This window comes from Hippopotamus amphibius, chromosome 8 (genome assembly GCF_030028045.1).
Source record: "Hippopotamus amphibius kiboko isolate mHipAmp2 chromosome 8, mHipAmp2.hap2, whole genome shotgun sequence".
NCBI lineage: Eukaryota > Metazoa > Chordata > Mammalia > Artiodactyla > Hippopotamidae > Hippopotamus > Hippopotamus amphibius.
Genome location: NC_080193.1, coordinates 3,217,097 through 3,230,640, shown reverse-complemented (window position 1 = coordinate 3,230,640; position 13,544 = coordinate 3,217,097). Strand labels below are relative to the sequence as shown.

Here is a 13,544-nt window from a genome sequence, read left to right as displayed (position 1 = left end):
ACGGTAAATGTTATATGTATTTTACCACAATAAAAAAAAGCAAAAAAACCAAACCAAACCAAAACAAAACCAACATTTAAAAATAAGTTGCTTCATAAAACATGTACTTTGTTTTTCTTTTAACAACCAAAAAAAAAACCCAAAAAAACCCCAAAACAAACAAAAATACCCCAAAACAACCCCCCCAAAACCCATAATCATCTTAAGAGAGGTTAAATGAGTGAATGAAATGAATATTTAACAAAACCAGTTTAGGTTTCATCAGGGGCCAAGATACAAAAAAGTGTAAACTTCTAATTCTAAACATTGGTTCTAAATATCCCCATTCCTCTCCATGAACTGGGAAATTCACTGAGCACGCTTAACTTTGTTAAATTCATTCAATTCATGCAATCCATGCTGGAAAGTGTAGGTGGCCGCCTTTCACAGCCACACCAAGTTCTTATTCCTGGAGCCGAGCTCTGTTGCAGTCACTACCCTTCCGCCTTGGCTGATTCTGCTTCAGAGGGAACAGGCAAGAGTGGGTAAGGGATAACCTCTGAGTGCTCTTCCCCAAACCGGAGCCAGCGCACGACACTCCGCCTCTTGCTGGTTTGAGGTGAGCAACAGCTAAAGGAAAAAACTTCATGGAATGCTGCTAAAGGCAAATCAACTATTAGAAGAAAATTACAGAATCTCAGCATGGAAAAAACCATCTCTGAGGCTGCCTGTCCAACCTAGAATCCCCTTTGCTATGTTCCTGACAAAGAGCACTGAGCCTCTTTATAAACAGGACTTCCCTGAGTAACCTAATCCACTTCTGGACTGGTCAAGCTGTTAAGAAGCACCATTCGTATTGAGTTAAATTTTGTCTCCCTCTAGCAAGAGTTTTTAAAAAATTATTAACGTTTTAAAATTTTAAATGTTTTTAAACACTTGACTTAGAAATATCTTTCAAATGTACCAAAAAATTTGCAAATACTGTTCCAATTTCAGTCTTCATCCAGCTTTCCCTAATGTTAACATCTTACACAAACCATAGTACAGTTATTAACACTAATGAAATACTAACTAACCTAAAGACTTTATTCAAATCCTGTTAATGGCTCCATAGCACCCTTCTGCAGGACCAGGATCCAATCCAGGCGCCCAGGATGCACTTAGGCATCACACCTCCTCAGTCTCCTTGCAATTGAAAGAGTTCCGTACGTATCCATCTTTCATAATCTTTGGAAAGAAAGTCCCTCGGTTTGGGTGTATCTGATGTTCCCTCATGATTAGATCCTGGCTGTGCATTTGGGGGGCAGGAACCCCACAGAACTGATGTGGTTCTTCTCTGGCTCATCTCTCCCATATGTACACAAGTATGTGTTTTATACAAATGAGCAGATAACTTGTATACCTGCTTATTTTCCCTTCTTTCACGCGTGAAAGGGAGGATACTATAGAAATTCCTTCAGTTTGCTCTTTTCGCTTAGCATATCCTATTTTGCAGAAGAGTGAATGGTAGCAGGCCTGAATGTTTTTCTTAGAAAGGCCTGCTCGCAAGGGTGGCCTTGGCTAGCCTCTGGGAAATTAGATTGGAGGAGAGTCTGCACCATTTCCTAGATGCTCAGAATGGCTCACGACACCCACACAACCATGTGGCTCATGGTGAAGCCCTGCTTTCCTCCTGCAAGCTCTGGGATTTTTCTATGCAGCCAGCCAGAGGATGCCCGTGTGACCAGCCCAGGCTCTGAGAGGCCTCCATGGTAGACACTTCACGTGTACAAGAAGTTGTTCTGAGAAGAAGTGAAGTGTGTGTGACTACGCTCAGAGAGGACTCCTGGGAGCTTGTGCGTGATCTCCTCTCAACTCTGTCCCCGTGCCCCTCTTCCCTTTGCTGACTGCTTTATGTCCTTCCACTGTAACTAATCTGAGCTGTGAATCTGACCATGTGCAGTGTCCTGTGAGTTCCAGTGAATCACCAAATGTAGAAGTGGTCTTGGGGGACACCTGACACATCTGGAAATCACCCCCTATCTGTCCATGGAGATCATCTTCATTTTTTATTACAGTTGCACAGGACTCCAGGGAAGGATATTTACTCAACCTCTCTCCTATATGTGGACATTTAGGTTGCTTCCAACATTTTCTAAAAATAAATTAGGCTTCAAAGAATAACCTTGTGTATACATATTTTTATGCTGTTGGAGGTGTATCTTCAGGGTAGATACCTAGAAATTAGAGTGCTGGGTCAAAAGGTCAGGACAGTTTTTTTAAGTGTAGTCCAATTCCTCTTCTGCAAGATTGTATTAGTACACATTCCCACCAGCAATGTGTGAGAATAGCCTTTTTCCTCACAGCCTTGCCAACCAGATGTGTTGTCATAACTCTTCATTTTCACCAATCTGATAGGTGTCATAAAAGTGGTATCATAGGTTGTTTAAATTTGCATCTCTAATTATGAGTGAGGTTGACTATCTTCATGTGTTTAAGCATAATACGTGTGCATGCACGCGTGCGCACGCACACACACACAAAGTGACTTATCTACTCAAGAGTCTCCTCCATTTTTCTATTGGGTTTTTTCATTCCTCAATTTAAGAGCTCTTTATACATTAGAGATATAAGCCCATTATCCGTGATATATGCTGCAAATATGCTCTCCCAATTGTCAGCTGTCTTCTGACTGTGGTGTTTTGCCAATCTAGCAAGAGTGCTTAACTTGGGGTCCGAGGACGTCTGGGGTCTGCTGTCCTTCTGGATGGTACATCTGCTTTTCTGTGAGACCTGTAGCATTCACCCAGATTTCCAACGGTGCTGTGGTGACCTGAGAATGTCAGGAGCTCCCACTGCCCCACCCATCTTCCACTGAGCTTTACTGTGCCCAACAGAACTGCTCTGCTTGACCCTCCAAAGCCTCAAAGGCTTCTCTCATTTCTCCTGACTCTTCTAGGGAAGACCCAGCAACTCGGCCTCCAATGGGGTATTTTCAGGTTGTGTCCTTAGTGTGAATTCCTACCCATGAATACATTCCTCCCACATGACACCAGGCTCAACGTAGAAAGGAGGGGACAGGCTCTACTTTGGCCAGGAACCCCAACACTGACTTATTCCTTACTTCTCACCTGCCCCCCCACCCCATCCCCTGTTTCTTGAGCTCATCTGAGTGCAGTGGGGGATGGAGGGGGGGAAACTGTGAGGATGATATTCCAGCTATAGGTGAACCAGCACACAAGTGCACAACCACCACCTCTGTCCAGGCAACACATATTGTTAACGTATATTAAGAGCAAACTGGCTTTTCTTGGCAGCTACAAAGTTAATTCTATTTAACCAGTTAAAACCTGCAGGGCTTCTGTTTTTTACTTCTATTTTTCACTTGTGTGTAGTTCCCTTTGTGAAACTAAGTACTAAATCTTGCACTTACACCTATTAAATCAGGATTTACCCCCGGTGGAGTTAAAAGGGAGAAAGGGAATGGTTTAGAAAAGGAACAGGGAGACAGTAATCTTCTAGTTCTCAGGTTGGGTGGTATGTATACATGTGTGTATATACAGGTACAGATGTAAGTATGCTGTGTTCATTTATATACCCATACTTTCATTTTATATCAAATTTTACATTAAGAAAACTTTCCATCTTGTTAGATGTAGCCCACCATAGCAAGGAGTAAGGAACTTTTGGATGGGTTACCTTGCTCATTTAACTATATTTTAAGGATAGGTCATCACAGCATAAAATCTGGTATCATGTTCAACTGTTACTTAATGATTTATCTATTCCTAATTATGGTTAATATATGCAGCCTACTAATGACAGTCAATTGCCCTGTAACCTGTGTAAAGAAATGATGTAGTTATCAGGTGGGGAAAGGAGCCCAGCCCAGGAAGCCCAGAGAACATGAATTAGTGGGTCTAGAGCAGGGGTTGGCAAACTATAGCCTGTGCTTCCAGGCAATACTTCACTGGAACACAATGGAATACAGCCACACTCATTTCTGTGAGAATCATCTAAGCTGCTTTCAAGCAACGATGGCGGCACTGAGTAGTTTCAACAGAGGCCATGTGGCCTGCAAAGCCTAAAATATTTACTGTGTGGCCTTTTACACAAAAAGTTTACTAACTCCTAGTCTAAGGCACCATACAGGGGAAAGAGTAAGTTTTCTAGTCCACCTGACAGGTAAAAATTCCTTCAGGAACTGAGGTCCATCAGGCTATCATAGCTCACTAACCATCAGTCTCACCTGACTAATCCCTCTTACTCTAGTATCAAACTCACAGAGACTGGATTTTCCATGCCATACCAAGCAGTGATTCCACTTTTCACTGTGTATTAATTAAAGACCTGGCTTTCTGCTTTAAGCTTCAGCTTCTCATGAAGTGGGTTAGCTTGGATCAGTCCTTTGGAGATCATCACTTCTTACGTACAAAAAATATGTTTCTGGACCTGCAGAGCTTAGGATTTACTTCTGAAATGTGGAGACCCCGTGAGGGTATCCATCCTATGAAGCCCTAGCTGGGTCAACAGTCTCCCTGAGAGATACCTCTGTGACACCTCACTCCATTCTAACCATGATGCTACCAAAACTCAAGGAACGAGCACATGTTCCTGAACATCAGACGCAGAAGTCCCACACGGCTATCAGAAAGAGACTCAACATTCCACATACAGTAGCTGCGTCAGAGGACTGACACTTTTTCATGAGATAAGCACTTCCTCTCCTCAGGTGTCTGATGTGACACAAATGTTTTTAAAGATCATCAAAAGAAAGTCGACATCAAAATCAACATTTTGGAAATGTTTCAAGAATAAATCATAAGCTACCTGTCAGGCTCTGTACTTTATCCTGAGAAGTGTTAGTCCAGCTGGAAAGCTGCCATCCGCACTCAACTCATCCAGAGCTCATTTCTTACCTGGCTGGGGCTGAGCTTTTCTTCAGCAGCTGTGGAATATTGATGTGGGTCTTCCTTTGTTCCCTCACAGGGGTCTCTTACAATCTCCGCCTGGTCCCCTCCATCTCTGAAGACCTTTCGCTCCATGCTCTTGGCTTTCGCTTCCCTATCCAAGATCCCAGAAGCCACAGAACCTTCTGCTGTGGGGTCCACCAGCCCACACCGCCCAGGCTCACCCCCATGGTCCAAGGTCTCAGGGGTTTCTTCTCGACAACTTTCCGCAGAAGTCCTCTGCAGCTCCAAGGGCACTGCCCTACTCTGACTTATACGAGAGCTTGAGGCTCCGAGTTTTACATCTGGAATCGCACTTGGCTCAGGGTCAGCATGAAGCTCTTTGGAGACACTCACTGGGAGTTCAGAGTATAATTCCTGCACCTCAGCAGACATGGAGGAATCGAGTGGAACGGGCTGGGTCTCTACGCCGGATGACAGCATGGGGGCAGGTCTTTTACACCAAACGGCTCACCCTGACACAAATCAAAGGAAGGGATAAAAGTTTAAAACCTTGCAGGGTAGAAGAAAGCTGTCTCAGCTCAAACTGGCTAAAATAAAGGCAAAAAATTCTACCTCAAATGCCAGCATTATCTGGCACCAAAAAATTCCCCTTAATAGACTGTGGGTTTGAGGAAAATAAATACCTTAAACCTTTAATAGGCACCTGTCTAATTTTAATTCAAATATTGCCTTGTGAACAATTCTCAGTTTAAATCTGGATTTAAGTGAGATCTCATTAAATGTAGACGAGAATAAGAAATGTCTAAGCAACCAAGGATAGACCCAGGGAAAATCAGAAGATAAAGATGGCTTTCAAGTTGTTTTCAGGTTGTGAACCGTGCCTATTTTGTTCTCTGCTATATCCCTGCTGCCTGGAACAGTTGTTTCACACATAGTAGGTACTCAGAAAATATTTGCTGAATTAACATATACTGAGGAACTCTAAAGAATTCGATTCGTTGTCTTCTCTTCATTAAGAATTCTCTTTGGAAGAAGATATAGAGAAAACAGCTCACCAAACACCTGAGAGATGTCTACAAAGGCTGGCACCCAACACGACTAAACCAGCTCTTGGGCACAATCCCTCCTGACTTCTCCGCCCCTGGAGATTTTCCAAGTGCCTTCACAGACACCACTCATTTGATTCTCATAACCACCCCGTGAGCTAAGTAAGCAGGGCAGCTGTTTATTCCCGTTACAAATTCTAACACTACACCTGAGGAGAGTAAAGGTGACCTGCCTAAAACATAACATGGTTAACTCAGGCAAGGGGGACACCGGGGGCTTCCACTGTGTCGGTCATGTTTCACTTCTCCCGCTGGGTAACAGGAACAAGGGTTATTTGCTAAAATACATATATTTAAGTAGTTCATGATACTATATTATTAAAGTAATCAAAACAAACACACACACACATAGGGAATGGTAAACACAGAACCAGGGCCTCCTGGCTGGTAAATCTTTCCATTTTAGTCTACCCAATGTGTGCAGTTTCCACCACAAAATCCACGTGACCTGACCAAGGCAGAAATGGTTAACTAAGTGAGATACTGCACGCTTTCGTTCTTGATGTTTTCCAACCCTAAACAGGAGAGGAAAGGTGAGAAATATTTGGCACTTCCAAGTTCATAACAAGAATTTATGGGAAAAAAATTTAAAAAATAAAAAAATAAATTAAAAAAATATACATATCGGAGGTACCGACAGCAAATCCCTTTGGCGGAAACGCATATAGGAAAGGATGTCTCAGAAAGTACTCCCACCATTTCCTAATGTCCACCTTTCCCCAAATAAGCACATTACCAACATACAAGTAAAACCCAGTGCCAGCTAAGGAACTGTTGACCGTTGAGCTGTCACCTTCTCGCCACTGACCACAATCAGATTTCTGAGCAGGAGGCACTCTGTGAGACACCGTGTTACTCCTTATGACCCAGCAGCCTTGAGCCCTATCTCTGTTTGTGCCCTGATTATCTGGGGGAGCCCAGAGACACCACTTACATGCTCTGCCTCCCTGTCAACGAGCACCCCGCTCCTTGAGTACTCCTAGGGTGACAACTGTTCCTCCTTGATGGAAAGTCCCCCACACTGACCCGTGCTGTCTGGACTGGAGCTGAGGAGTGGCAGATGACAGCTCCTCTCACTGTGGACCACTCTGCCTTTCTCCTGGTTTTCCAACCTATGGTGGACGGTTTACTCATATCCCTATGTTCTCATCCACTGAGAGCCTTAGCGTTTTTAAGGAACCCTACTTAAATGTGAAAGAACATAACACGACACCACTAACTTAAATATCAATACTAGAAATTACAGGCAAGCAGACTGCTGGTCCATAAGTTGACGCATCACAGGAGGGCTGGTGAAGAAACCTGAATCCAAAAAGGGAAGCAAGGAGAGATGCACTGGTGTGCACAGGGGTATAGTGAGACTCACAGGAGACTTTCATAAGCTGTGCTAACACATGCATCCTTTCCGGAACTAGTCTTCCCCTTTCTCCTCTAGCTTCTGGATATTTCTAGGGGTACTTCAGATTTTAAGCTAGTGTGTGTGTGGTGAGGGGGGCAGCGGGGGGGGGGGTTAAGGGATAAAGTGAAATTGCTATTTGATGCCCCCCCCCCCCAAGGTTGGAGATGCTCCACTTTAATTTGGTTCAGTTTCCCTTTCCCATCAACAGATACAATCCAGCTTTTGGTTGTCTCACCACATACAGACTGAAAGAATAAGTGCAGGTAAGACTACAGCAGAAGAGCAGGTTTGTGGATGGAGATGGGCTCTGTGGGTCTCCCTGCCCGCCAGGGTGCAGGTGTTCTCCAGTTCAACTCTCGACACACCTCCCTTCCGGGGTTTCACTTTTTTGATGACCTCACCTTTCCATGCAGCTTCTTCTGCTAAGAGGATGACTCAAAACTGTCCCTTTAAGCACAGAGTAACCACACGACCCAGCGATTCCACCCTGAGAAACATGTGCAAAAACCACACACCTGCACAAAAACTTGCACACAGATGCTCACTGCAGCACTGCTCACAAGAGCCAAAAAGTGGAAACAACTCAAAATGTCCATCAACTGACGGAGGGCCCAACACAACGTTGTGCGTGCACACAATGGAGGATTCCTTAACTAGGAAAGAAACGATGTGCTGGTTCATGGCACAGCACGGGTACACCCTGAAAACGTTACATAAGTTAAGAGAAGCCAGTCACAAAAGACCACGTGTTATAAGATCTCATCTACACGCAATGTCCAGAGCAGACAAACCTGGAGTCAGAAAGTGGATTAGTGGTTGCTTACCGCTTGAACAGCTGGAGACACAGGGAGTGGCTGCTGACGGGCAGTGCTTCCTTTGGGGGCAATGAAAGTGTTCTAACATTGACTGTGGTGACGGCTGCACAGCTCAGACTACGCCAAACACCACGGAATCATACAATTCAAGTTGGTGAATTGTATAGTATATGAATATCCTAATAAAGACTGTTTTAAAAAACAAAGAAACCTGTCAGCCCCAGCTTTTTCCTCAGGTTGTGACCCATGTTTCACTCACAAGGATGGCATCCCCCCAAGCTTAACATGCCTAAAATAGAACCCATCCAACCCAGTGAATAATCATATATTGCTACATGCAAACTGCTATGAGAAACAAGGATGAGGAAGATGCTCTCAGTAACCTTACATGCTTATTTTTGATCCTGTTGCCTCTCTTCATAATGGCACCTGTTACCCCAGAGCTCAAACTTGAACCCCCAAATGTAACTAATCTGACTGTCTACATGCTGTTCAATTAGCACTTGTACCCACGGACCCAACTCCCAACTGTGTCTCTAACAAATCTCACTCCTTTCCATCCCCACGGTCCTAACGCAAGATTTTGCTCTGAACACAAAATCATGCACAAATACATGCTTCCTAAACAGATGATTATTACAAAGAGGCAGTACTGACAATCACACAAAATGGCTCAAAATAGTCCTCAGGGAAAACAGTACCATTACCTTTCCTAACCTCCATTTATGCTGTAAACCGTGTGGACTAAAACAGAGTTGTAAAGCTTGGTCACCAAAAGATAATTTCCAATATACAAAAGCCAAACACCACAAAGCTACCATCTCTTGATACATGTGCTTGGTAGGGACAGAATTCTAAGACTTTTCAACCTGTAAAACAACTAGGTACACTGGCTGTCGAAGCAAAAAGACACTCCCTCCTTTTTCCTCGCAGCCCAATTCTGGTTCTCAAGTTTCTCAGCAGTACGTGCAGTGGAGTCACCAAGAACTGAGTGCCTCAGCCGGAACCCTCAGAGGTGAAGTAATATTTAGATGCAAGCCTAGAGTAGCAGTTTACAATTATTCTCAGCTCACTCCCCCTTTATCAAGTTATTGGTTATGCCACAAGACTGCAAAAACAACAGAATTTTACCATTCGAGTTCTTTAAATTTCTGAATGCAATGGAGCAATTAAAAATGAGAGTATGGAAATATACCTCTCCATAGAAAGCTGCCTGAGACATCTTATAAAACGAGATAAACAACAGGATTCTTTTATTTTGATAAAATATATATCCATACAGGAAAAATGTTTTAAAGACTACTATAAGCCAAATATTAACAGTGGGTGATGGGATCATGAATGACTTATCTGCATGTTGTACTTTTTTCTTTTTTTTTACAATGATTGTGTATTGCATGTGCTAAACTTTTTGAAAACATTATATCGCAAGATTCAAATACGAAGCAATAAAGAATAACTGGTACGTGTATTACCCCTTTATCAGTAGCTTTCCAAATGTCAGCTCTTTCCCTCAACCATAAAAGTTTTTACAGTGGGACTTCCTAGGTGGCGCAGTAGGTAAGAATCCGCCTGCTAATGCAGGGGACACGGGTTCGATCCCTGCCCCAGGAAGATACCACATGCCGCGGAGTAACTAAGCCCATGCACCACAACTACTGAGCCCATGTGCCGTAACTACTGAAACCCACGTGCCTAGAGCCCGTGCTGTGCAACAAGAGAGGCCACTGCAATGAGAGGCCCACACACCACAGTGAAGAGTAGCCCCCACTCGCTGCAGCTAAAGAAAGCCCGTGTGCAGCAATGAAGACCAAACACAGCCAATAAAATAAAGTTTTTACAGTAAAGTATTAAACTTGAAGAGGAAAGAGTAACACATGCTTATAAAATGTAGACAGGGATTTATAGCTTACTCCTTACTAATGATTAAAAACTAACCTACTGGGTGAAGACACCAGATAATTACCTAGTTTGAGGTATAAGCAAAAAATAATCCACAGATTCACAAACAACTCTTTCCTGCTGCTATTGGCTTGTCACCTTTACCATCAACACAAATAAGAATTAGAATGTTCAGGCAATGGGTTTATCCCTGGGGGGCAAGGGGAACTAACGTTTATAAGGAGTGTGCAGGACAATTATTCCAATAAAAGAAGAAAGCCTTTTGAACTACAATCATCTCCCAGTCTTTGTTCCAAACGCGAAATTAGTGCTTGGGAAGCAGTCTAGTCACTGGTCTCCAAACTGGGAGACCAGGGTCCTGCCTCTCCTTACTAGCTGCACAGCCTTGAGTGTGTCAGTGAACTTTCCTGGGCTTGCGTCTCACATGTAAAATGGATAAATTAAACAAAGTAATCTCAAAGTGTCCTGCTACCCATAAAAATCCTGGAACTCTAAAGAACTTTTCAATTTCACTTTGTTTCTGCACAGCATACCTACAGACACCAACAAAAGTGGTACAGAGCCCAGACTAATCCCCACTTCAAGTACTCGAGGGCAAACCAGGTAATTTAAGAACACTTTACATATGAAAAAAATAGAAAGCGGTCTTTAGTGTGTCTTCAGGCAATTTGGAAGTGTTAATTCCTATCCCACCAAATAACAAAAGCCAGGGGGAGGGTGGGGAAACTACCAAAGAAAGATTAACACTGCAGCTCTCAGCCTCATTAGAATATGTTTTGTAATACTAAAAACCTGACAAAGTGGCAACTTTTACTTTAGTCATTCAAACACTCCCCACAACAAAAGTTCTGGGGGTACAAAGTTTACAGCAGAAAGCAATAGAAGAAGAAAAAAATCAAACAAAGAAAACAGCAGAACAGAAAGCCATGTGCCCCAATAATCCCCAGACTGAAGATCTCCCTTCCCTTTAACTCCAAAAGCAAAGGGGCTGCTCTTAACGAAACGAGGCAGTGAATAACACTAGGCACCGCCACACTCGCGACAAGGGACAATACTCACAATAATGATCAGGCCCTCAGGAGTTCACCACACTCCTCTCACCTTGAGAACGGGGATTTCTTTTCCAAAGATTTGGACACTGTAGCCAATCCCTCCCTGAGGGAACTGGGAGAAGGGGCCCCTTCTTGAGGGATAGAGAAAGAATAATCTTTGACCAAGATCTCTAGACAAACTGAAAGTGGGGCAGGGAAGTCCATATACTGAATAGGGCCCGCTCAGGAAATCTCAAAAGCACCAAGTGCGGCTTCCCACGTTCCTCCCTGATTAGCATGCAGAAAAGGGATCCCTCTGTCTCCACATGGGGAGTGAAACAGTGAAAATGCTCCTGATTTCTACCGACAAAGGCTCTGCATAAAAGATTTTCATTCCTTTTTCAAAGGAAGGGGAGAAAAGAAACCATCTGTGCCACACCAAATATACAGCAGGAAAGCGTCCTCTTCTCAAAGGTCTAGTCTTATCTTTCTTGGGAGAGCAAGAGAATGAAGTTGGAATCTCCATCTTGGGGGTAGGGGAATGTGCACGTCAGAGAGAAGGAAGCTTTTTCATCACTGGAGGTGGGAGTGGGAGAGGCCACCTCTAACCAGTCGGGAAGGAGTGACAGCTTCTGTGGACAAAGGGAAGGCTGGCCTCTATCAGGTACTCTTGGAGCACAAACCTATTTGCGAAAGCAAAGTCTTTTTTTTTTTTTTCCAGATTATTCTAATTGAGGCCCTCTTTGTTAATTTGGTAAGTATGGTCGGACCTAAGAGAGGACAAGTGCCTCTTTCTCTGCCCCGGGGAAAAGCCTCCTCTCTAGTGAGAAAGTGATGGGGGGGGAGGGAGGGTTGAGGAGGGACGGGAAGAGACACGCATGGGAAAAAAATGTGTGTTTCTCTGGGGAAGATACTAGTTTTCTTTTTAAACAAATTAAGTAACAGTGAGAGTAAGTTTCCCAAAAGGTTACTGTGTCCTAAGCACCTACACCCGACTTCTTTTAGCCCACGCTTAGGACAATTCTATGAAGAGAGCACCCAAAGGAGAGATGGGCGGACCGACAAAAGGTTAAGCAGCGGGTCAAGGTCACAAAGATGGGAAGCGGGACACCCACGGGCTTGCATCCATCACACGCCAGACGCCACGCTCTCCCCTGTGCAAAGCAAAAGAGCTCCAGGCGCACCCAAGGGGCTCGGGGGCGGAGAAGCGAGGCTCCCTCCGCGGGCACGACGGGGGGAGGGGAAGAAGGCTGACGAGCACCATGAGGGAAACTCAGGGTCCTCCTCTCGACACGGCGGTACAGGTGAAAGACAGAGGAGGAGAGGTGAGTCTGTCGTTTGCAGGGAAGGAAGAGCCCTCTGTTACTTTCGGGCCACTTGAGTCTCTCTCTCCACCTGGGGGTCGCTGACCCAACCGCGAGAGGTCCCGGCCCTCCTGAAAATAAGTTCACAGAGGCGCCCTCTCGCTCCCCGGGAGCGGCTCTCCCTCTGCTGACCAGCGCGCCGCAGCCGGAGAAACGCCTTCGCCCGCGACAAGGGGCGTCGCCCTCCCCGAGGAGAGAAGTTGGGGGGTCCCCCCGCCGTATCGAGGTCGAAGGGGCAGTCCTTCTCCCCCGCCGGAGCCACGACTCGGAAAAGCCGTTCTCCCCTCGCGACGCGGGGCCTGGCCTCCTCCCTCGGCCCGGGTCGCTCCGCGCCCGCAACGCAGCCTGCGTTCCCTTCAGCGACCCGAGAGGGCGGGGGGAGCGGGGGAGGGGGGAGGGCCGGCTCCCCTTCAGCCTGCACCTCCCCGCGGAGGGTCGGCTCCGGCTGGCGTGGGGTGGGGCGGCTACGCCCGAAGCCTTCCCGCCCCCGGCCTCTTACCCTGAGGCCTGCTCCGCGGCCCGCGCTCGCCCGGCCAGCCCGGCCCCTGCAGCCGCAGCCCCGTCGCCGCCAAGTCTACCTGAGCCTGCGGAGCCGAGAGCCCGGGGGGGCGCTCCGGCCGCCGCCGCCTCTTCGTCTCTATGGTCGCCCCGCGCTTCCTCATCCGGGGCCCGAGCCAGCCATGCGGGCTCGACCAAGCCCCGCCCCCGCACTGCGCGCGCGCACTCCGGGGGCGGCTCTTCCCGCGTGGGGCCTCCCGCCCTTGGCTAGCTCCCGCGGCCTCTGCCCCGCCCCTGCGGCCAGGACTCTTAAAGGGGAACATACCCTTTGACTCTGCTCCTGCTGGGCCTCAGGCCCAGTGTCTGATTCACCGCTACCACCCTGGTCCAGTCCCTTTTTCTGGCCCGAATGGCTGCAACTCTCGGGGCCTCCTTGCTTCTACCTTGGCAGCCCAAGAGATCTTTTTATACCTGGAATCAGTATTTTAAAGCATGTCACTCCCCTGCTCCATCTCCTTCATGGCACCTTGTTTTAATTTCTTCATAGCTTAAACACTA

The 13,544-nt window shown here is 46.0% G+C and overlaps 1 protein-coding gene across 3 annotated transcripts in view; it reads right to left on the bottom strand.

Moving 5' to 3' along the window:
• The window catches only part of PRR14L (proline rich 14 like), a 51,759-nt gene extending 38,582 nt beyond the window's left edge, over nucleotides 1-13,177 (bottom strand). Inside the window, exons 1-2 of one of the 3 annotated variants that reach the window (XM_057744464.1) lie at nucleotides 12,988-13,158; nucleotides 4,878-5,383 (exon numbers count right to left, since the gene is read on the bottom strand). In XM_057744464.1, coding sequence (XP_057600447.1) covers nucleotides 4,878-5,351 — 474 coding nt within the window. In that variant the 5' untranslated portion in view covers nucleotides 5,352-5,383; nucleotides 12,988-13,158. Of the gene's footprint in view, nucleotides 1-4,877; nucleotides 5,384-12,987 lie in introns of all 3 variants that reach the window. The other 2 variants (XM_057744465.1, XM_057744466.1) reach the window with 2 other exon arrangements.
• Between the last annotated feature and the right edge of the window lie 367 nt (nucleotides 13,178-13,544).